This window comes from Pinus tabuliformis, chromosome X, assembly GCF_031772625.1.
Source record: "Pinus tabuliformis cultivar Carrire ecotype Pingquan chromosome X, CPIR1, whole genome shotgun sequence".
Taxonomy (NCBI): domain Eukaryota; kingdom Viridiplantae; phylum Streptophyta; class Pinopsida; order Pinales; family Pinaceae; genus Pinus; species Pinus tabuliformis.
The window spans coordinates 959,481,870-959,506,022 of NC_142308.1; the positions used below are offsets into that span (position 1 = coordinate 959,481,870).

Here is a 24,153-nt window from a genome sequence, read left to right on the forward strand (position 1 = left end):
CTATATGTTGATATCCCTAACGATAGTGGAATTTATGAGGTGCTGGGAAAGATCATAGACATGTGTTTGTTACCGAACACTAAAGTTTTTTATATACTTACGAAACCACCCAAGTCACATGACAAGATTAAATATCAATTATTATATTCATTGTATGACATGAGAGAGGTATCTACAAAGTTGTGTAAACAAATCGTAAATGAGATTGCACAAGATATCATAAGTATTGTTATTTATTTTTGTGTTTTGCGTTATTGTAACTATCTCATTATATTTTTATAACTTAGTTTTTATTGACATATGATATTTTGTTTGACAGAATTTTGTTGAAAGTCTTTCAATTATGTTGGGAGGCATTCATTTCATAGAGAAAGATATTATGAATGTTGTCAACAGTTTCTACTTAGGGTCAGAAGAAGATATGGCAAACAAACAAAAAGTAGTAATTCATGATGCTACAAAACTACATCCAAGGGATAAAAAAAATACCTCTAGTGGATAAATCTAGCAAAGGTAGACAAGTTACTTTTGAAGATGAGGAAGTTGAAACTGACACTGAAGAATATGTTTCCATTACTGAGGATGACATTGGAACTGATGTTAGAAAGGAGAAGAGCCATAAAAGACCAAAAGTAATAATACCCAGGAATTCCTCTGTTCTAGTTAATGAGAAGAATGTTAGGAGGAAGAAAGGTAAAGTTGAACATTCTCAATTAGTCATTACCAACAGTGAAGATCCAAGTGAAACTTCAAAAGAAAGCAGGGAAATCATTACACCAAGAGCTTATTTAAAGGATGGCATTATTAAAACAAAACAAAATGCCATTCAACAGAACTTGACAAAGAGAAACTTTTTTTTCCAAGGAAAAAAAACGGTAACCTTTTATTAAAGAATTAATGAAAAGTTACACTAGCAGATGCAATGAAGCATTCAGAAAAATGCCACTTGGGCACGAGTGCTGACGCACCCCACGTACATTAGAAGACTAATGTGCACAAAGAAGAAGAGAAGAGAAGGGAAAAGAGAAAGAAAAGGGGGAAAAAATGTCTCCAGCATTGAGCAAAACTCATGCTTCATGTTTTTCGCCCCTTTTTCTTTTCGACCTTTCGCCACTCACCCAGAGTGGGCTCGATCGAAGCAATGACTAACTGAGTTGTTTCGTTCGGCTGCCCTGATTCTTTATCTGAATCTGAAGTATCTGAGTGGTGCTGCCTTTTGTTGCCTCCCATGCTTTGATCCACGCTTGTCAGCTCTGCATTGTTTTGCTGGGTCTCTGCCTGAATTGTATGTGGATGTGGATCCTTGTTGACTGCTCTATTTTCCTTCTGATTCTCTATTTCAACTTCCTCTATGGTGGTATCATCCTCTTCTGCTTCTGTTTTTTCCTCTTCTGTTACCGAAGGGGCTTTCTTTCGTGCGGTTCTCCTCTTTAAGACTTCATCTAAGTTCTGCCACCCTTTGTGCTTCCTTTGTTGTGGCTTGCTCTTGCTGGGACATGCATTGAGCAAATGGCCTGTTTGTTGACAGCCCCTGCACCTGAATGCTGTGTTCTCATAGTCCAAAGGTTGTTTCCACTGAATATTGTTAAAATTCAGGATGATGCTTTCAGGTAATCCTTGGCTGAGATCTACCTCGACACATATCCTAGCAAAAGTAAAAATTCCTTTTAAATGTCTATCTGTATCAATCTTTAACATTCTTCCAAGGGTATTCCCTATAGCTGATAAGGTCTTGAAATGCCAAAAGTGTATTGGGAGGTTATGCAACCTTACCCATACTGGCATCCTTGATACCACCATAGTATTTGCATCAAACTCTTGAAACCATGGGGTGACAAATAATCCCGCACTGCCCCAGAACCATGGTCCTTCACTGAGAATTTTTTCCTTTTCTTCTTCTACAAGGAATACTACTATGAAGAAGCCCTTCGAGCATAGGTGGATCTGGCAGTTTTTTGTCCAGACCGTGTGAATCCATTGATACAAAGCCTCAGTTTTAGGCCAGAACCCGTTAAATCTACAGATAACAACATTTTTTTCCAGATCTGAAAAAATGCACTTTACCTCTGGAATATCCAGCGAGATGGAGGGGCTCTCTGGCATTTGATCCACGATATACTGCCCCGGCGATATATTGACTGCTGCCGGTTCTTTCCCCTTTAGAGGTTCTTTCCCTTTGGCTGCATCACGATAGGTGCCTGTAGGTTTTGATGTAGATCCCTTTGACCCACCTCGCAGACGGTGATTGAGGATAATTGTTGAGTCCTTTGCTACCCTGTAGTGCTGGAGTGTGTGATGTTCCTGCATGCATATCCCAGAAAATATTAAGATTTGAAATGCAACTGGGATTCCCAGTTTGTCCTGGATTTTTTTTTTAAGCTCCAGAACCCTCATGCTTCCCCAGATCTGCAGACAAAAATGTCTGCCTTCTGTTGATCTGATGAAAATTTGTTTCGCTGCAGAGAGTATAGGGGCTTCATAGCACGAAACCAGGTCCCTACTCCTCCCCCTTTCTAGATCTACAACTTTTCCATTTAAGATTCGCCCTGGGACGGCCGATCGAACCCACGGCGTACTGAAATGGGGCAACGAAGCTGGTATACGCCTCACTCCTTCATAATCGCAGACAGATTTTCCTTGTCTGTGCAATGCGTTCTCGGATATTGGTGTAACAGTGCGACTGGCTAGAACCGATTGAGTTGGATATTCCAAATGAAACCTTTCTGTTGCCGCCGTGAGGTGAACTATCTGCACCCTGAAGGAGGGGAAGCGTACCAGTCGTATTTTCCTGTGGATCGATTCATTGAAATCCTTTTCCGCTGCAGATCCGATCCAGGACCCTAGGGGGGCGTCGAGTTCATAGTAACCAGTGGCCTGCCGTCTTGCAGATCCGTATGGGAGCAGGTCTGATGGGGTCGCGGCGGCGCATAGAAACCCTCCTGAAACCCTAGATCCATGCTTCGCCGCCATCGCTCCTCCGTCCTTTGCAGGAATGAGTTATCCTACAATCTTTTTCAATTTTGTTGACAAAGAGAAACTTAATTGAGGGTGGTTGTACATTTCAACTTAATGTGAGACAAATCTATAAGACAAGTGAAGGACAATGTAAATATCAAATCAGAAAGCCACACCACCTGCATGTTCACAACTTGAAGACATTGATGAGGTACAATCCATATGCTCATGTGGTTAATTATGTGCTTCTTGTTGATCCAGTTCAAGTTCCCAACAAAGAAGCATTTGATAAGTCAAAATGTTTTGAATACAATTATTATGTGCTTAGGGGGAACCATTTTGTAGAAGCTCAAAGACAATTGATGGAGGAATATCCCAATAACCCATGTTTTGAAATAATGAAATGTATCATTTATGTTGGTTTATCAGATACAGAAGCAAATTTAGTGGCATGGGATCATAATTCAGATAATGAATATAGGATGTCTATGAATTTCATCCAAAGGGTTAAATTTATTCATAGTGAATTTGAAGAAAAATGTGGTGGGGATAAGATAAATGTTATTGTAGATTCTGAAAGGAATGTTGTATGGAAATAGGCTATCAAATTGAGGAAATCAATTCAAAAGGCAGAAGAGTAAACATTGATATATTCATAGGTATTGATAACATTTTCCCTTTGGAATTTAGAACTGGAGAGATATGGGAATTGATTAATGATATTTTTAGCATGTGGGAGAACATTGGCATTAAAAACCAGAAGGTGAAAAGGTCTAAACCATTGATATGTAGCAACAGTAAATCAGGTCCTGAAATGAAGCAGCTTCCAGAAGATATGACTATCACACCTTGGAGAGCACTATAAGGAGTGAAGGATGAAAAACTTGTCAAAGCAATATTATCTCATGTGAGGTCATGGGGATTATCATTGGAGGAAATATCTGAGGAATTTCAAAAGTAAGTTTGTTGAATTATTTTTACTTATTTCTAGATTATAATTTTCTTTTAAATATAACATATTGTTCTTGGTAGTATTTTTTATACATATCATTATATTAAATTTTTTTACTTTATCTATTTAGTCACAAAGTTTACATGAAAATACAAGAACAAATGGTTAAATTGTTGAATGAAGATAGTTGGGATGATGTTGTACACAACTATCCAGATTCAAGTTCTACATCAACACTAAAAAAAAAATTATCTTGCATTTAAAAATGTATGTTGATTTATACATTCATTTTTATTCATCTGCATAGTATTTTTATTTTATAACTTATACATATATTTTTTTATTTTATTAAAGATGAGGAAGGATGCAAATGGAGCACTATATATTTTCATAACCTTTACTGAAAAAATTAAGATCGAAAGACTAAATAAGCAGTGTCTTAGGAATGTTGAACTTGATCCAACTCTTACTCATTTCATTTGGAATGGGATTGACACTATTCAATATCAAGTAATACAATGCGACTGTGAAGACATTCCTAAACTCATACCTAAAAGGGATAATGCCCTAGTTATTGCAGATATTACCCATAGTTTCTGCAATAACCAATATGGAGATTTGTGACATTTCATTCAGACACACAATTAACAATGTTATTGTCAAGCTTCAAGGGGAAAACAAACTCAAGGATGCAGCTTACATGGTAAGACATTGAAAATGTATGTTTGATTAATGTTAAAAAATTCATTTATGTACAAGTTAATTGAACTTTTATTATTTCATGTTACAGGCAAAAGTCAAATATTCTTAACTGTGAAGATCAACCATTTATAAATGATTGTGAGTTCATCCATATTGATAGTTGGGCAAAAGATGATAGCTATATGTCTATGCTTTTTAATCGGGTAGATGGAAAGAGTCATAGCCAAGTACTGGCTTATGATGTTGTTGTGAAAAAACTAGCATATGAAGACAAAGAAGCAAAAAGAGAGATAGTTAATATTTATCAAAAACCACAGTTATTGATTAACTATCTTATAGACATATGTTCAAATGAAGGAGATTGGGTTCTAGATTTATTTTCTGGCTCAGGTAAGTTTTATTATATGGAATTGAATTTCAATATCTTCTTTCTTAATTTATATGTCATTATACTAATTTACTTCATTATTTCTTTTGTGCTTGATAATTAGGTACAACACTAGCATGTTGCCTACAAAAAGGAAGAAATTGCATTGTCATTGAAAAAGATCTAGTACAATGCAATTTTATTCAGCAAAGAATTAATGCTCTTCAATTTCTTCCAAATGCAATGCAAGAAATTGGGTTGAAGAAAGGGGATTTTAGTGAATCGTGTGTGGCAAAAAAGGAAAAGGAACCTCAACCACCATTACATGGAATGATTGGAAAGGCATACATTGGGAGATTTGCAGACATCAAAGATCCACCAGAAGAGGAAAATGAGCAAAATGAAGCAGAAAATATTGTGAAAGAAGACAATGATGAAACTCTAGAGGATGAAGAGTTTGGATTACATGATATTGTTGATTAAATTTAAGTTATGTTTGGAAATCAAGCTCATTTTTTGTAACTATTAATTAGTTATATTTGTAATGTTTTGACTTTGACATTTTATGAGAAGAATAAGCATTCAATTAATGTTGTTATGTGTTCAATATTTGTATTATGTGATTTTCGCTTTAATTTTTATGTGAATCATTATTTTTTGAAAAAAACAATGATTATTATTATTTTTTGACATGAAATTCATAAAAAAAACTATTATTTAACCATTTTTTGTTAAATTTTTCCTATAAAAATTGTGATTTTGACATGTCATTTCTAGCAAAAAATTATCAAAATGTGTAATTTTTTAGTTATATTTATGTTGAAAATGGTTATTTTTATGTCAATTGTTAAAAATTATTGTTTTTTAGAGACAATTATTTGATGTGCATTGAAAATTAATTAATAATATATAAATATGTAGAATATCGAAACTTTAAAATATCGACCTTATTCTTTAAATATGCAAAACAATAAAAACCTCACTACAAAAAAAAACAATTAAAATAAAAACAAGAAAATATGAAGAAGAAGACCACTTCAAAAATTGTTAAATTTAGAAAATAATTATTCACATTTAATACATTAGAAAATTTAAAGTCAAAAAATAGGTCTTTTAAAAAAGGGGCTTGATGCAGAATCAACACTTTTTAAAATCAACATGTAAATCATTAACATTCTAAAAACTAATGTACATAAAAAAATTTAAAGTGTCAAAAACTATGCTAAAAAAAATGTGTATTTTGCATCACCATTTTTCAAAATCGGGTCACTTTTTTGCTACCTCTACGAAACGCGTAATCGTATCAGTTCTCATTTCAAAGTTTACATTGTTTGTGTTGGGGGTGAAAATCTTTCGATGGTTGCTACTCTTTCAAGAATATGTCTTTGAAGTAATTGTGAAGCCATGATGACTAAATGTTGGACTAGATCGCCTCTCGCAGATTGAGAATGGTGACGAACCTACCAATCTGGCAGAAGGATTGCTTGATGCGCAACTCTTTGTTGTGCACATCACAGATGACCATTTTGCATACATCAACCAGTTCTTGTTTACAGGTGCAGCTACAGAAGGGTATACCATGTAGCAGAAGAAGGAATTGGTGGTCCGGGCTATAGATTTCTCTATTATCGCAGGACACTTATATAACATGGGATCCGATGAAATATTGTGAAGATATGTCCTAGAGTATGAACGACAAAGCATCCTCATTGAAGCACATGAAGGGGTTGCGGGAGGACATTATGTGGGAAGATAAACTGCACAGAAGATTCTAAGAGTGGGACTATGATGGTCGACTCTGCATAAGGATTCCAAGGCTTATTGCAGGGCATGTGATGGTTGTTAGAGAACAGGGAGACCTTTGCGAAGGGATGAATTTCCCTTGAACCTGCAAGTGTCACTACAAGCATTTGATAAGTGGGTGATAGACTTCGTAAGGCCAATTTGGCCACTAGGAAAGAATACATAGGCTCAATACATCATAACAGCGACCGAATATTTAACCAGGTGGGTTGAGGCACAACCTATAAAGGATTGTAATGCAACAATAGCTGCAAAGTTCATCTACTAATATATCTTGTCTCAGTTTGGCTACCCTAAGATCTTGATGAGTGATAGAGGGTCTCACTTCTTAAATGAAACAATTTATTCTTTTCTCGAAGAATTCCATATGTATCACCAGAAAAGTAAGTCATATCATCCTCAAGTGAACGACACAATGGAAGCATTTGACAAAATCTTGGAGAACACCTTAACGAAGATTTGCAATGCGAAGCGAAATGATTGGGATGTGCGCATACTAGCTGTTCTGAGGGAATATAGAACTTCATGCAAAAATTTGACGGGACAAACATCGTTCAGACTAGTTTATGGACAGGAAGTTGTAATTTTAATGGAGTACATCATGCCAAGTTTTCGGACTGCTATAGTTACAAACATGGTCAATCGAGATACCATGGAGGAACGCCTCGCATAGCTATTTGAGTTGGAGGAAGACTACTTCTTGGCAGGTTTTCATCAGCAGGTTCAGAAGGATTGCAAAAAGGCATGGCATGATCACCATATTAAACAATGCACCTTTAAGAATGGAGATTTGGTATTACTATATGACAATAAGTTCACGAAGTTTCCGAGGAAGTTCCAAATGCATTGGTTGGGGCCATATATTATTAAGGAGATTACGGATGGAGGCGTAGTTCAGCTCGCAAAGCTGAATGGAGAATTGTTTCTGGGAAAGGTCAATGGGAGTCAGTTAAAGTTGTATAGGGGTGATCCTGCCCCTGCGCAATGACTATATGAAGGTGGGATAGTCTTAGTACTCTAGGCAGTTGCAAGGGAGTGTGGGACTATAAAATACATTTCCAGAAGGATGGTTGCGTGAAGTGATTGGGTTGCGTGACGAATCAAGGGAAGGCGTAGAGGAGAGATGCGATGAAGCAGTTGTGCTAGGATGGTGGGTCTCGTGCAACCCGGCCAAAAAGTGACCATTGGAATCATTGTAGCTGATTGGATGGCGATTTTTTCATTAAAGGGAGAGGGGAGAGGGCATTTAAGATGCATATCTTTGGAAATATACCACCAAGAACGAATTAATGACCGAGACTTGGAGGGAATGGATGGATTTGAATGCAAATTGAGCTATAAATACAGTATGCCACTCCACATTTGAACACTTTGCTTCCTGAGGATTTGCATTGAGTTTTTTCACTTTAGTTTGCACCAAGAGAAGTGTTATATTTTCAACAAGGATTGGGAAAGAATTAAGGAGCAAATTTGACAGCCGAGATTCATAAATTTAACTAACTAGAAGCATGAAATATTCATTGAGAGAATGACTGCAACTCGGCCTAAGCCAGAGCCGGCCCAACATGTACCTACATGGTTTCCTACTATAGCGCCTAGGTCACCAAGGCCTAAGCCACCCGCTTCCATAACGGGAGATAAGAAGTAGAAGAATCCTTAGCAAGCATCGATGCGGCAATCGTCGTGCAAAAACCTGACAGAGATCTGACAGAAGGGAAGATGGATCAATCCATGCAGCCGATGGAGCCCCTAGACTTAGATGAGGGAGAACTAGTCAGGGATGTTCAGGAGATTGATGTAGAGGAGGTTGAGTTGATAACTCGGCTACTGCTATATATACCGCCAAGAAAATCCACGACTAAAGTGCTCAAAGACCCGGTTTCAACGAAGTTCATGGTCTTCACAGCTTTGCTATCAGAGAATGTGTCGTTTGAGGGCAATTTGCTAGCACGGGTACCATACTTAAAAATGGAGGATTGGGACCTGGGGTACCATGCAAAGTTCCCACAGTTGGAACCGAGCAAGTACTTGAAGAAGGTATATTATGAGGAACCGGGGGTCATGCGGCTTGAGCCGATGAAATGGGTGGTTGGAGTTGGGTGCGCGTGGCTATTGAACATGTTGTGCGTGTCGCATTTTAGACGCAACGCTATAAACACTGTCTGTGTGCGTCAACTTTTGATATTGGTGCACGATGGGTGCCTCTGGTTGGGACGGCTCACCCCGATCACTGATATGTTAATCCACAGAATAACTTTGTTGCCATATCAAGGAGTGGACCCTGCAGAGGCATTTGTAGGAAAATCACAAGAGAGGAAATTGGCATAACAAATGAAGAGCGACTTCAAGCTGACGAAGTAGTCACGCGGCTATGTAATAAGTTCCATATCCAATGGTGTGGTGCAGTTCACTGCACAAATCTTGGCTGGCAAAATCATGTGGAAATGCCGCGCGGATGAAGTACCAATGCCAATAGTCTCTTTGGCTTCGCAGTGCACCAAAGGGTTCTAATATAACTGGGCTTAATACTTATGTCATGAATTTTTGGAGGATTGTCGAGAGACCCAGGATGAGGGAAAGGCGTTCCAATACACTAGAAGAAATTCAGTTCCCTCAACTTGATCTCGATCTACCTGAGGTCGTGAAGTTAGAAGCAGTGATTACACAGGCCTGTAGTGAGCTTCCCAAGCTCCAGATTCTAGTAGAAGCGGCCTCTACAGAGAAGATTCAGAAGCTAGCTGCCGTAGTAAAGGAGTCGAAGGCAGAAATTGGAAAAGTTAGATTTGACTTGCAGCTGTAAATATCTGAGCTCCAACTCAAGCTGCAGCCAACCACTCCTCTAGAAGTTAGAGAGAAGCGCAAGGTTGCTATTAAAGGAGAAATGGATACCTTAGAAGCTGCAGTCAAAGGCTACACTCAGGTGTTCGAACAAGCCATGGAATTATGGACCATGCTGCAAGAGGATCCAACTTTGCAGAAGATTGAAGCTGATATCTGGGAAAAGCAGAGACAATTCGATGAGATAAGGTCTGCAGCATAAACCTTAGCACCAGTGCAAAGGTTCACAAGATTACAGGAGGGAAAACTCATTTAGAGCGAGATCGACAAGCTGTGTCGAAAGGAAGCCATTATATCTTCGAGGATGCAGCACTGAGCGGATAAGGAAAGTCATTTGATGTTGTCCGTGGAGAGCAAGATGAAGGTAATGCAACAGACGCAGAGAATCGTAGGCCTTGTAGTCGAAGGACCAACCATAGAAATATTGGTTGAGGAAGTTCGTCAGACTGCTGCAGAGGGAACAACAGACCTGCAAGTGTTGAAGATAGAGTTTAGTGAGCTGCAGGTGAATATCGAGGCACCACCAGTAGAGTGACTGGAGGACAAGTCACGACTTTGTGTTGGGGGCCTATTGGGATAGGGTCCCTTGGGGTCAATTTGCAAATAGTTTTTATTTTTATTTTTGTAAAGTCTCTGCAATTTGAGGAGCAGAGCGTGAAGGTCATTAGAAGTCAAAGGGCTTTAGAAAGGTCAAAGCCCCTTAGTGTGTTAGAATTTAAGTTGTTTTGTGACTAGCCCATAGTTTGCGAACCATGGTATTGTAAAAGAAGATGATATAAAAGAGTCATAGGAGGTCATAGGGAAGTCAGAAAAAGATAGTGAAGAACACATAGATGCAAGTTTTGGGTTTGTATTGCCTACTTTGTACTTTAGCGAAGGGGAAGGCTCCTACAACTGTGTGTGTGAAGACCTTGGTAAGTCCGCAACTAAGTGCACATGCCCCTACAACTGTGTGCACAGGGAAGAAAGGGTCTGTAATGTAGGATCTGAACGTAATAAAGACTATTTTGGAGCAATATTTGTGTAATCTGTGCGTTTATGTTTGCTTCTACAATTATTGTGAATTCACTCTGTTTATTGCAATTATCATAAGAAACACTTACTGAATGTGTGAAAGTGGTAGATCTATTAATTTAATTAATATTATGAATGTTTAAAGAAATTGGCTCAGAGTTAGAATCTGTTATATGTAAGTTATTGTAATTTCTGCATTTTAAGGATTACGGTTTGTGAAGGTCTGAATAAAGCCCTAGGAGTGACAAAAACCAATCACACATACCTCTAGATGTAAAAACCTGGTTCTGTCATCCCCCAATACTGCCTTGGGTGAGACTGCAGCCTGCACTACACAGGTTATGCCGAAAGGGACGACAATGTATGGTTTTGTTGGTTGGCACAGCTAACACTGAACCTGGGTCCAAACCCCCTCAAGCCAACAACAAATGCTCAAGTTATGGGTAGACTTGTTATGGGTTGATGAAGGCCAATAAACATGAGAGTTTCATGGAGTAGAGTAGTATCTTAACCATCTATATGTTCTTCATATATATATATAATGTTTACAATTGTTATACTTGAATAGTAAACCCTCTCCACTAGTAGATACATGTGTTAGTTCCTTATACTAATGCAAAAAATAGTATCTGCTTGCTCATTCAATGTACTACACATTCATGTATGGTGAAGCAAGCACTGCCATGCATTCTTTCCTAATCACTTCAACATTTTCATTTTCCTGGATATGAGGGAAGATTAAATGTTACAACCAACTCTTCCACAAGAATATTGTTTGGAACTACCACAATATTTAGCCCTTTCTCTAAAATATTGTGTACTAGTTTGTTCCACATAACCTTTGATAAATTCACCATAGTGCTCTGCTTATTTGTATGGAAGTATCATTGATCTCCTACTATACTGCTACATGTGTAAGATAGTTTTTTTGTTTCTACAAGTTGTTTTTGAGAGATAAAATATAATTTTTTTTGTGTTCCTAAGGGTTGTGATTTCTCGTAATGATGAACCATGTCCACCTAGGATGGACATATCACTCTCTCCAAAGTATCATGTGCAAAGTCAAATCTTGTTTAAATATAAATATGCTATCTTAATTTGGCTCAAATTCACATTTTTTTATTGATAAAAATATTATAAATGTGTACACAGGTTGGATCATTGATTTCTAGGTCACCCATACCACCAACATACCATTTACCATTCCCCACATCCTCCCATCATTTGTCCTAGGATATAGGGCAGATCCAATCCTTCGCCACCCTACCCAACTCTTTGAATACCACATTCCTCCCCTAGGGCATTACTAGCCCTCATACAACCCATGGGGGTTTATTAGCACCCACTCCCACAACCTTTTCCATCCTCTCGATCCATAATGGTTATAAACATACACCACCCACCAGTCCACCTTGTTGTAGTCCATTTTTTTGAAAAGAGTGTTGAACACACTTTTCTCTTGTATTTTCAATTTTTTCATTGTGGGTCTACTCAGAAGTATGAAGAGTGGGTACTTGTTGGATGTGGAATTTGATTCCAAAACAAATAGGTGTCGACACTTGACATCTGAGTAAACCTATAAGGAGGTAAGCTGAAAATACAATAAAAAAGTAGTTTCCTTTATTTTTCCTTAAAAAATCATCTCTTATTTATTATTTTAGCTATTATTTTATTATTTTCCTTAGGATGCCCATTTTAGAGCTCAAAATTTCACTAATGGTATGTCATGGATGTGACCAAGGATTCCTCATGTCGATGTATGTCATCTTGAAATATTTTTGACTTGTTGAGGAGATTTGGAGGAAGAATTGGGTGACTTGGAGAGGCCAACCATATCTCGCTTTGGTCATGCTTGTGGTTGAGTTGTGCCACTTTGGATCAATCTTGATAGTGTATAAATATAGCTTTAGATAGGGTGTTTACATGAATCCAATGGGGGTATTGGGAAGACTTAGTTGTAGCCTTTATAAGACCTTAGTGAGGAGACACTTGGGAAATAGTTTGGTTAACTTGTGAGGACTTATCCATCGTAGCAGAGATTGGGGAGTGCAATGGTAGAGGATCATGATCATTCCCTTATGTGAGATATAGACAACAAAGAGTTCATTAGGATATCTATTGATATATGATTGCCGTGGGTCAATCGGTAGTGACTTGGGATGAAAACCCACCTTTATGAGGAGACATTAGATAAGGAGGGATATTCTTGAGCCCAGGAGAGGTGGATCACATATGGTTGCCACAACCATGATTGGATTTGGAAGATATATTGATACATATGTTCTTTCCTAGGGAGGAGATCATGGAGAGATTTTGAGACATGTTTAACACAGAGGTTCCTTCTTGAGAAGGAGGACATGGAGAGATATGTGACCCTTTTGGTATGAATTCTTTAGGTAGTACATTCAAAGGATGATGGGGAAGTGGAGTTTTCCTCATCCCAAACTTGCATAGATAGTTTGGACATTATGGGAGAGAAGTGGGTCATGCATATGAGTAAACAGATGAGGAGTGAAGATACTTGGTTGAGGATGTTGGTCGCAATCAGACCAGACAGACTTGGGGGCACACTGAGAGTTGTAGATAAAATGTTTGTGGCTACCAAGGAAACATTATATGATTGCATGGTGGACTTGGTGAGACTATGGAGATGGAATTCATGAAAGTTTGGATCTCTTCATGAGACTTGGGTATGGAGTGGACTTGTTCAAAGGACTTCATTTTGTAGAGGCTTTGCAGGTAGTAGATTGGGGATGACTTAGTTTGATACAATATGTGGATGGAAGAAGTTGCAAAATGAGTCATGAGTACGTTTGTGACGATACAAAGGCACAATACTTGAACATTGCAGAGAAACTTCTTAATTAAGTCTTAGGTGGTGATGATAGTAGCTAAGGTTGAGATATATGATGAGAGTGGGAGAAGAAACAATTGAGGATGAAATGGGGATGTGCATTCTCATGACTTGGATGTGACAATTGGACTGATCACCCAATCGGTTCAAAACATGAGATTTACCAATGTGAAAATACATGACAAATTTGGTTGCAGTATGGGAGAAAGAGTTAAAATAGTTATTTGCTTTGATTGTCTTTGATGTTGTAGAAGCATTAATATTTGTTTCAGAAAGGTAGTGAGGTTAGTACCATGAAAATAAAGAAAGCTTGAAACATTGCAGACAAAGTTAGGAGGGAACTATCCTTCTAGGGCATTATGGACGGTTTGGGAAGATGGAAACGTGAATGGTGTGACATGTTATGAATAAATGAGTTGTGCCATCATCATTTAGATTTTCCTATGGAGGATGGATATGTTAAATTAGGAAGAGTTTGGAGACATGGTGATAGGTTTTTATGGAGAGATTGATTGTTGAATTTATGGGTTAATTTTTTCGATTGGAGAATTTCCAAGGACGGCAATGATTTTGAGTGAGGGAGTATGTAAGGCCCTCAAATCCTTGATCACATTAGGCACACGAGATTATTCAGGAATACCAGAGATGAGTTGGGTTACATGTTAAGTTGCAATGCAATTTTGCATGGTATGGGTGCACCTAGATGAGAAATCAAGTCCTTTCATGAGACAATGGGGGGTGAAACACCCAAATTTTGGGGTTTCACCATCATGTGACAAGGGGATACAACTAAATCCATTTCGTGGGCAGTTCCTATGTGTAATGGAATTCATAAGGGTCACACGGGAGTGCGATGAGAGGTGTGATGGTCCATGGATAGGACGCGTAGGCACATGTGATATTGCATGTGGACCAACTAGTGAGAGGAGATGAATTAGCTAGTGTTGAAATGGGTCTGTCACAATCGGGCAAGATGAGTCAGCTGGCAAGACGAGCACATGCAAGAGATGGGATAAGGGGTTGGCTTGGGTAATAAGGAACATTGGCACATGAAGGGTCATGACAACCTAAACCAACATGTTGGTTCGGCTAGTTGCATCCAACCTCATATATATGTGTGTGGGTTGAGATGAGTTAGATGGAAATCGGCGAAGGATATTTCATGTGTTTTTTATTAAGAGCCAAGAGGGGATCATAGGTCAGAGTGAGGTAAAAAGATGCGACAGCAAAAGTGTCACGATATTCCTTGCTAGACAGGAAAGGTTCTCAGGTCAAGTGCTTCACGCAACTAAACATAATCATAGTTCGAGCTTTAGGTTGTCCTACTCCACATAACATAGGTTAAAATTTGAGGTTGGTTCATAATGAAATTTGAGGATTGGGTAGCACCAAATTTTGGGGTTTTGCAAACCCAATTTTTAGTCTTCTAAAATTTGATCTTTAGGTAGACGAAATTTTGAGGATTGAGTGAGCCAAAATTTGGAGTTTCTTATTGGTCTAAAATTGGGTGTTAACTTGAAATTTTGTGCTCGACAAAATTTTGGCATATTGAGGTTTGGCCCAAATTTGGTGTTTTGGCCAAGAGATGTTGTCTATGAGTGTGGAACTAGTTTCTTAGATGTATTGAGCTGAGAAGGGTTATTTTATGCAACTTGTGTTTCTCAGACACGCATTACTTGAAATTTACAAGAATTGACCTGGAGGAGGCACCAAGCCCTTGAATTTTACAGGCACCAACCCCATGAACTTTATAAGCACCAACCTAAAGGAGACTCTTATCCCCTTATGTGAAGGAACCAACTTCCTTTGTCTAGTATCTCACCCTTTTCATACATTTTAAAACTCATATCCACAAGCATTCCAACTTAACTTTACTCATGCAAAATTCTCAATCTCTACACCAAATTGATCTTGCTCTACTCACACTTTCTTTATCTCTTATCTTAGCTAGATATTCAACTGTAACTCAGATCTACAATATTTCCTACTCTTTTCTCCTCATTACTGACTCTAATCTTGCTTTACCCATTCTCATCGCATTCTTCCTTCTACTCTAAGGTTAGCCATAGCTCAACCACAACTCAGATCTAAGATTTGCCCTACTCTTTTCCTTTAACTAAGATGCTCAATCACCATACTCAAGCTATTTCTCTTTTCTATATGATCCACTCAGATTTCCTCTACATTAATTTTCTTAATCTTTTTCTTGGTCTGTTATAGGTTTCTACTATTCTCTCTATATTTTCCTACTTTAGATATGCATAGGTTCAACAACTTCATCTTACAACCTTTTCTCTTCATATATACATACTACTCATCTTCTTCTAACTTCATTATTCCTATCAATCCTTTTATTCACTTTCTGTGTATTCTACTCTCAAAAGAATAATGTGTATATGGCCCAAAACACAGTCACGTAGCTTTTCTCCACATCACTATTATCACATGGATCTCATACTTTAGTTCTTTGTGCAATTTAGATATGTGACGTACTCAACACCCGCTTTTTTATCATCATTCTGCCCGTGTATTTATACATTTTTTAGTTTCATTAGGGCTAACAAGGTCTTTGGCTTATCTACCCTTGGTAATTTAATTACCATGGACTGGTAATTTAAAATTATTCTTTGACCTAAAAAATTTGTGACTAACACTTTGTGATCCTTACAACTTGTCCCATAGAACCATACCCCCACAACTAAGCACTTAATTTATTTAAATGTTCATCGCAGCTTCATAATGTGTGAGATTTGTGCTACCCCACCCCGACAACAGTGTGTTATAACCAAGCATCAATTTAGAATCTGGTGATCCGATATCCGACCTCAACCATCAATGCATGTATGCTTTGACCCTTTTATGCCAGAATAAGATGAATATGCTCTATAGCTTAGCATGGAGTACACCTTCACCTTGATAATTTTCCTAGGTTCTTGATCTAGAAATATGGTATCTAGGTCTTTGAACTAGTCAAGGCTATCACATGAGCCAACCCATTGATGCTAAGATTCCTTTTACTTTAATGTGGAACAAGAATTTCCCTGGAAATTTGACCATCTATTTGACTTCATGTACATGAGGATTTGGGTCACTTGCACATTAACATACTTACTCGATCGGGCCTCAAAGGCCCAAATACTAGATGTATGTTGCCTTTGGACACCAAAATATTTAACACAACAAAGCCTTACAAAACAACCTCCTAGTTCAAACCCCAACGCCGACCACATCATCTCTCTACCACTTATCATGCCACATCATCTATCATGTTGTCTCTCTGCCACATCACTACCATGTCATTGCCGCGTGTCACTAATCAAAGGGCCACTTAGCCACACAAGAATGCTAAATCCACATTTTCATTGCCATCATCAATTTTGTATAAGCGCTTAAATCTTAAACTATGTTTTAACATTTTGATATTTTATGATTGAACTGTTCTCATTTGACATGTTATGATTCTTCATTACTTTCCTTGCATTGTTTTGTACGCTTTAAAAGTGTTTCCTTTATACATAACATTCTTTTAACTATAGCACAAAATGAACATGAAGTAAAGGCTCCAAATTCATAATTCAATCCTAAATAGGATATCATTGTTGTTGGCTTTCAAGAAGAGTCTCTAGGAGTATGTGGATATCTTCAAGAAGGCACTCTATGAGTGGTCTCAATGTTTGTAGATGACATTTACATTTTTTGAAGTTTACATGGATCTAATTAGCGATTGAAACATAAATTTCTTATTATTTGGAGTATCTCAATCTTTACATTGGACCTTGAATTTGAATTTTGTGACTCATATTAAATTTTACTTTTATATGTTTTCTCAATATATGATAATAATAAATTTGATGCAATTAGTTTTTCATTGTTTCTAGAATATCTTAGATAAGAAGAGTCTATAACATATTAAGAGAGGTTAATATTAATTAATATTAAAAATAAGTAAATAAAATTATCTTGGTGAAAAAAATATTTAATAATTTTTCTTTAAAATTTTGAATATAATGACTGGTCATTTATATTTTTTTAAAATGATATATTAAAGTATTTGGAAGATATATATTCTTGAATTTGGATTTTACATAGTGGAAATTTTCAATATAGAATTGAATTCAAATTGGACTTTGTTGTCATTTGGAACAGGTTAAGGGAGAAATTGGGGTCGGTTGGAAATGGAATAGAAACTGGGAAGCGAGAGAGAGACACGGAAATAGAATTGAAAATGGACGGCATGGTTAATAATTGTGTTGACATTAACTGGTGATTGACCCTAAGTCTTTCAATTGCGTGCTTTTCGTTGCACGCCTGGTGGGCGGGGCAAAATAAATCTGTGCTTTTCGTTGCACGCCTGGTTTGCGGGGCAAAATCTTTGACTCTCTTTCTATGATATGGGATACTTTATTTAGCATATGCACAATTTGGAAGTCAGTCAAACTCATTCGTTCCCTGAGCTTCCTTCCATGGACATAGGCCGCTATATATACCTACGTAATGCGAGACAAGCCAATCAAGCAAGCAACAAATTTTGTTTGCCAAATTCAATTCCAGTGCGTATAGCTAATATTTGCGGGAAGAATCAGCTGTAATGGCTAGCGTTTCTGTTGCTTCTTCTACTCTGCCTTCTGGTTTGTCGTCAAGTAGCAGCAGCAGCGTCATCAGGAGGACGGCCAATCCTCATCCAAATGTCTGGGATTACGATTTTGTGCAATCTCTTCAATCCCCTTATACTGTGAGTAACACTATTCTTTCTTCTGACCAGATCAAGTATTTATATCACTTTTGATGATGATCACTAACTGTGTTAATTGAACAGGATTCCTGCTATGGAGAACGCGCCAAGACACTTATTAGTGAGATTAAGCTGATGCTTAGTGGTGAAGGAGATGAATTAATGATCACCCCATCTGCTTATGACACAGCATGGGTAGCCAGGGTGCCCGCCATTGATGGTTCTTCTCGACCGCAATTTCCCCAAACAGTTGATTGGATTTTGAAAAACCAGTTAAAAGATGGTTCATGGGGGACTGAGTCGCACTTTCTACTGTCCGACCGCCTGCTTGCCACTCTTTCTTGTGTTCTTGCGCTCCATAAATGGAAAGTTGGGGACGTGCAAGTAGAGCATGGTAAGAACTGAAATTGGGATTTCAGGGTTGTCTTTTTTAATTTATTTATGATTGTGATCGTGTAGTCAGACCTGCAAAATTTTAGGAATTAATATTCTCAGTTGTGTTAATTTTTCATGCTTAAAAAATTTGAAGATTTTAATTTTATGAGATTAAATTATTTTATTTTATTTTATTTAAAAATTAGAAATTTGAATATTACTTTATAATTAAAAAAAAAAATAGTTTCTAAACTTTTAGATAGATAAATTTTCATGTTTGAAATTTTCCATGAATCAACCCACAATTTTTGTAAATATAGAACTTGCCATAACCTCGTGATGATGTATCTGTATATTCAGGCATTGAGTTCTTAAAAAACAATCTGGAAGCAATAAAGGAGGAGGAAGGCGATGAAGACAGCTTGGTCACAGACTTTGAGATCATCTTTCCTTCATTGTTAAGAGAAGCTCAATCTCTGCACCTCGGACTTCCCTACGACGTGCCCTATGTACATATGCTCCAGATGAAACGACACGAGAGATTAGCCAAGTATGTGAATTCAATTTAAAGTATTGTTAATTCAACAACTGGATTAGACCATATTACTTTATAAGGTTATGCAAATTCTAATAAATGAAAGTTGCAGTCTCTCCAGGGACGAAATTCAGAGCGGAACATTGTTGTCATCTTTGGAGGGCATACAGGATACGGTGGAGTGGGAAAGAATAATGGAGGTTCAAAGCCAAGATGGGTCTTTCTCAGGCTCACCTGCTTCTACTGCCTGCGTCTTCATGCACACTGGAGACATGAAATGCCTTCAATTCCTGAACAGCGTGCTCACTAAGTTTGGTATTTCTGGTATGTATGGAGGTTTCATGTTGTTTGCATCTTGGCCCTATCCTTGCTTTACTTTTTAAATTTCAATAAATTTAATTAACTACGCATACTGCAGTTCCCTTCCTGTATCCTGTGGATATGCTGGAAGGCCTCTTAATGGTGGATAATATTGTACGCCTTGGAATCGATAGACACTTTGAAAAGGAAATCAAGGAAATTCTCGATTGTGTTTACAGGTATCATAAAAAATTTAATTTGACTAACCTTCCCTTCCTTATTTTCTCTGAAAAATCCTTCAACGTAACATTTATGACATGTCCTGCATACAGACATTGGAACGAAAGTTTGAACCCCGTTGCAAATCTTGAGATCACTGCTTTGGGATTTCGACTTCTTCGGCTGCATCGGTACAGTGTAACTCCAGGTGGGTACTATGGATCCTGTTTCTTTGCAAAAGTGTAGAAGTTCAAATCCCCAGGGGTACAGTATGTATATTTTTCTGAAAGATTCTGGAATGGCAGGGACAGGAATGAGCTATACAATTCCATAATTATTCTTCTTCATGCTGAATTTATATACATTACAGATTCTATAATTATTCTGGTTCAGGCTAAACTTATATTCATTGCAGATTCCAAAAATATCTTGGAATCTAAAGATTAAGAGAGAGGTTAATTTGATTCCTAATATTCCTAAAATCTAACATAAAGATGCTTCTCCTATCCATATACTTCTTTAATATCTGACTTAACCTTAAAAGTAAATCATCATCATGTTCTGTTCTCTCTTCTAACCTTTGCACATCATCATCTTCTGTTCTCTCTTCTAACCTTTGCACATCGTATTAACAGCGGTTTTCGACAACTTCAAAGATGCCAATGGGCATTTCTTTTGCTCAACCAGTCAATTTAACAAAGATATAGCAAGCATGTTGAGCCTGTATAGAGCTTCGCAGCTCGCATTTCCTGGAGAAACTATTTTGGATGAAGCTAGAGACTTCGCCACAAAATATTTAAGAGAAGCTCTTCAGAAAAGTGAGATTTCCACTGCATGGAACAACAAACAAAACCTCAGCCATGAGGTAACCTACTGTCTATACGTGTGGCAAGCTTATTATTATCTCCACAGAAGAGATTGGTTGAGTTTCTAATAAAATCGTTGACCATTGTCAGATTCAATACGAGCTGGAGAATTCTTGGCATGCCAGTGTCTCCAGAGTGGAAGCAAAGAGATATTGTCAAGTGTATAGTTCAAACTATGCACGCCTAGCCAAAAGCGTTTACAAGTAAATGAGACTCCAGATTTAATTTCATTTTCATTATCTTCAAATTTTTTTCTTTCCGAATTTAGTATAATTGGCAGGTTCTTTCTTTCTTTGCCTTGCTCATAAGAATAATAATAATACTGACCAGGTGCTGTATTTTTTCTAATTTCAGACTGCCCAGAGTGAACAACCAAAAAATTTTAGAGCTGGCGAAACTGGACTTCAACATTGTCCAAACAATCCATCAAAAAGAGATGAAAAATGTCACCACGTAATTAACTAACCTGGCTATTATTCGAGAATGTAGTATATATCCACTCTATTCTAATTACTCGGAAATTAGAAGAGAAATTACTTAGTTTCAAATTTGTTCTAATTCCTTCTTTGATTGATCCTGCAACACAGCTGGTTTAAACATTCGGAGTTCCCTTTATTACCCTTCGGTCGAGAGAGGCCTGTGGAATGTTTCTTCATAGTTGCAGCTGGCACATTTGAACCCCAGTATGCCAAATGCAGATTCCTCTTTTCAAAAGTGGCGTGCTTGAATACTGTTCTGGATGATATGTATGATACATATGGAACCCTTGATGAATTGAAGCTATTCACTGAGGCTGTCAGAAGGTAGGATGTTATTGCAATTATCATTACCATCTGCATTGACATTGTGTATCATCCTGTGTGCCTAATTCTAATTCTATTATGTTGGCTCTTCAGGTGGGACCTCTCCTTGACAGAAACCCTTCCAGACTATATGAAACTCTGCTACAAAATCTTTTACGAAATTGTTCACGAAGTGGTTCGGGAGGCAGAGAAGTTACAGGGGCGCGAATTGCTTAGCTTTTTCAGAAAGGGAGTAAGTAGTAATGATGAATTTGTGAATTCTTTTTATCTGACTTACTGTGCAGACATCAATATTGTAATTATTTTCTAATCTTAATCTTGAATTCATCAGTGGGAGGAATATCTTCTGGGGTATTATGAAGAAGCTGAATGGTTAGCATCTGAGTACGTGCCAAGCTTGGAGGAGTACATAAAGAACGGGATCATTTCCATCGGCCAACGTATACTTCTGGTGAGTGGAGTGTTATTGATGGAAGGGCAAATCCTTACCCAAGAAGCATTGGAGCAATTAGATTACCCAGGAAGGCGTGTTCTCACAGAACTCAACTGCATCATTACCCGCCTGGCCGACGACATACATACATATAAGGCTGAGAAGGCTCGTGGAGAATTGGCGTCCAGTATTGAATGTTATATGAAAGAACATCCTGGAAGTACAGAGGAAGTGGCTGTGAATTACATGTACAGCCTTCTGGAGCCTGCAGTGAAGGAGCTGACGTGGGAGTTTCTGAAGCCCGACGACACATCGGATGTGGACATTCCGTTTCAGTGCAAGAAGATGCTAATGGAAGAGACTCGAGTGACGATGGTGATATTCAAGGAAGGAGATGGTTTTGGCATTTCTAAAACAAAAATCAAGGACTACATCAAAGAGTGTCTAATTGAACCCTTGCCACTGTAACTCATATATATGGTCCTTCCTGCTGTGATGTGACTTTGAGTCTGAACACCTTCCTTCCATATGAAGATGTGCATACATCACCTCCTGAATTGTTTCAGTCTGAGCTTTCCCAAAGTAACGCAGACGTGAGTTGAATTATTGAAATTTGAATTGCCCAACTTTATTCAATTTCCATAAATTGCGATTTGAATAATACTGCGTACAACGGAATTAAAATATCTTGATTGAACGTTGAGGCTGGGAATTTATAACATTTCCTTTCCCAGAAAATAAAAAATCTCTAAAGAGAGTACCATATGTCACTGCCGTGAATACATTTTCGCCTTAATTTTAAGGGTGGCCAACAACTTCCAGTGATTCTAATCAAGTAGTATCAATAAATTTAATAATAGGACAAAATGAACCTTTGGTGCATATAACATCAATCTTGAATCTTAGAATGATAATGGGACATGTTTGTTTCTTATAAAGAGTTTATTATAATCGGTTGTGAAAGTAGAAGTGGGGCAGTTATTATGGGTTATTATTCACAAATGTGTTGGAAAATTAATCCCAACTATTTCGTTAAATAAATTGACAGCAATCATATTTGTGATACACAAGTAAATCGAGTAAGTAGAATATTTTTGCAAGTTGTGAATTTTGTTTGTAGGTTGAAGGACATGGCTTCCCAACTATTTGTGGTACACAAGTAAATCAAGCAAGCAGAATTTGTTTGCAGGTTACGATTTTTGTTTGTAGGTTGAAGGACATGGGTTAAATGAAGTTCTCAGTAGGAGTACACATCATTTCGCAACAAACATCAAGAAATTAAGAACGAATGTGAATTTAATGAAGGGTTGGTAAAAACGTATGGGCATTTTTGTTTGCAGGTTGAAGGACATGACTTAAATGAAGTTCTCAGCAAGAGTACACATCATTTCCCAACAGACATCAAGAAATTAAGAACGAATGTGAATTTAATGAAGAGTTGGTAAAAACGTATGGGCAAACATTCACTCCGCAACTATTACTTACTTACACTCCGCAACATCTGCAAGTTCAGAAAATCATTTATACCATGTCTTTATACTTTGACTTTGTCATAAATTTATGTGTTGAAATGTGTTTTTGCATATACATGTGTAGAAGTCTTTAGTTTTATACTTTGACTTTGTCATAAATTTATGTATTGAAATGTGTTTTTGCATATACATGTGTAGAAATCTTTAGTTTAGTCGAGGGTGTAAGTCTAAGAAGTGAATAAGAGAAAATGGTGGAGGAAATTTTGGTGGGCACCCGAAAACAATCCGGGTTTTACAGTTTGTTACTCTGTGTGTAAATCCCCGTAAGAAATTTTATCTACTTGGCGAAGGAGCCGCAACCTCCATATGAATGCATTTCATGCCTTAAAATTATGAACCAAAGTTTTATTGTGTTGCTCCTTTATTTTACTATGTCTTCCTGTGCTTAAAATTTCTGTGTTTTCAAGCTTCTGTTTAATTGTGATTTGTTGGTTGCAAAACTTGATCTCCCCAACTCATTTGCTGAGGGAACGACTCTTTGGCACTAATTACTTTCACGTGGCACTAGAGCCGGTGAAACTCTGTTAGTGTAAAAATAAGTGTTTTTACTGGGAATTAAAAGTTGTTTTGAAGGCAGATTTTGTTTGTGTAAAAACAAGTGTTTTTAGTGGAAGTTAAAAGTTGTTTTGAAGGCAGATTTTTGGAGTGAATTTACCAGCAGTGAGAAAGGAAAAAATTATGACTACTGTTGGGCTATAACAATGAAGGCTTTGTTTTCTTCTCAAGATATTTGGGATTTGATGGAGAATGGATTCCAAGAACCAGCGGATGCAGCAACATACAATGCTTTGACATAAGCAGAAAAGGATTTGTTGAGGGAAAACAGGAAGAAGGATTCAAAAGCCCTCTTCTACATTTTTCAAGCAGTTCATG

The 24,153-nt window shown here is 37.5% G+C and overlaps 2 protein-coding genes across 2 annotated transcripts in view; one reads left to right on the top strand and one right to left on the bottom strand.

Moving 5' to 3' along the window:
* The window catches only part of LOC149142897 (bifunctional aspartokinase/homoserine dehydrogenase 2, chloroplastic-like), a 159,145-nt gene extending 156,175 nt beyond the window's left edge, over positions 1 to 2,970 (bottom strand). The window contains exon 1 of the mRNA XM_089451619.1: positions 2,065 to 2,970. Within this exon, the coding sequence (XP_089307745.1) occupies positions 2,065 to 2,970 (906 nt within the window). The remainder of the gene's footprint in view (positions 1 to 2,064) is intronic.
* Positions 2,971 to 18,014: 15,044 nt separating this feature from the next.
* LOC149142898 (alpha-bisabolene synthase-like) lies at positions 18,015 to 22,360 on the top strand. Its single transcript, XM_089446959.1, has 12 exons — positions 18,015 to 18,217; positions 18,302 to 18,611; positions 18,953 to 19,142; positions 19,240 to 19,451; positions 19,546 to 19,666; positions 19,760 to 19,854; positions 20,282 to 20,511; positions 20,603 to 20,715; positions 20,867 to 20,965; positions 21,100 to 21,315; positions 21,409 to 21,547; positions 21,647 to 22,360. Exons 1-12 carry the CDS (start codon positions 18,074 to 18,076, stop codon positions 22,214 to 22,216), a joined length of 2,439 nt encoding a protein of 812 aa, XP_089303085.1. The 5' UTR covers positions 18,015 to 18,073; the 3' UTR covers positions 22,217 to 22,360.
* Positions 22,361 to 24,153: the final 1,793 nt, after the last annotated feature.

Coding starts and splice junctions, on each gene's coding strand:
- LOC149142898 (XM_089446959.1), top strand. CDS start 18,074: ATGGCTAGCGTTTCTGTTGCTTCTTCTACTCTGCCTTCTGGTTTGTCG. Junction 19,143..19,239: donor CGACACGAGAGATTAGCCAA/GTATGTGAATTC, acceptor TGAAAGTTGCAG/TCTCTCCAGGGACGAAATTC. Junction 21,316..21,408: donor TTCACTGAGGCTGTCAGAAG/GTAGGATGTTAT, acceptor TTGGCTCTTCAG/GTGGGACCTCTCCTTGACAG.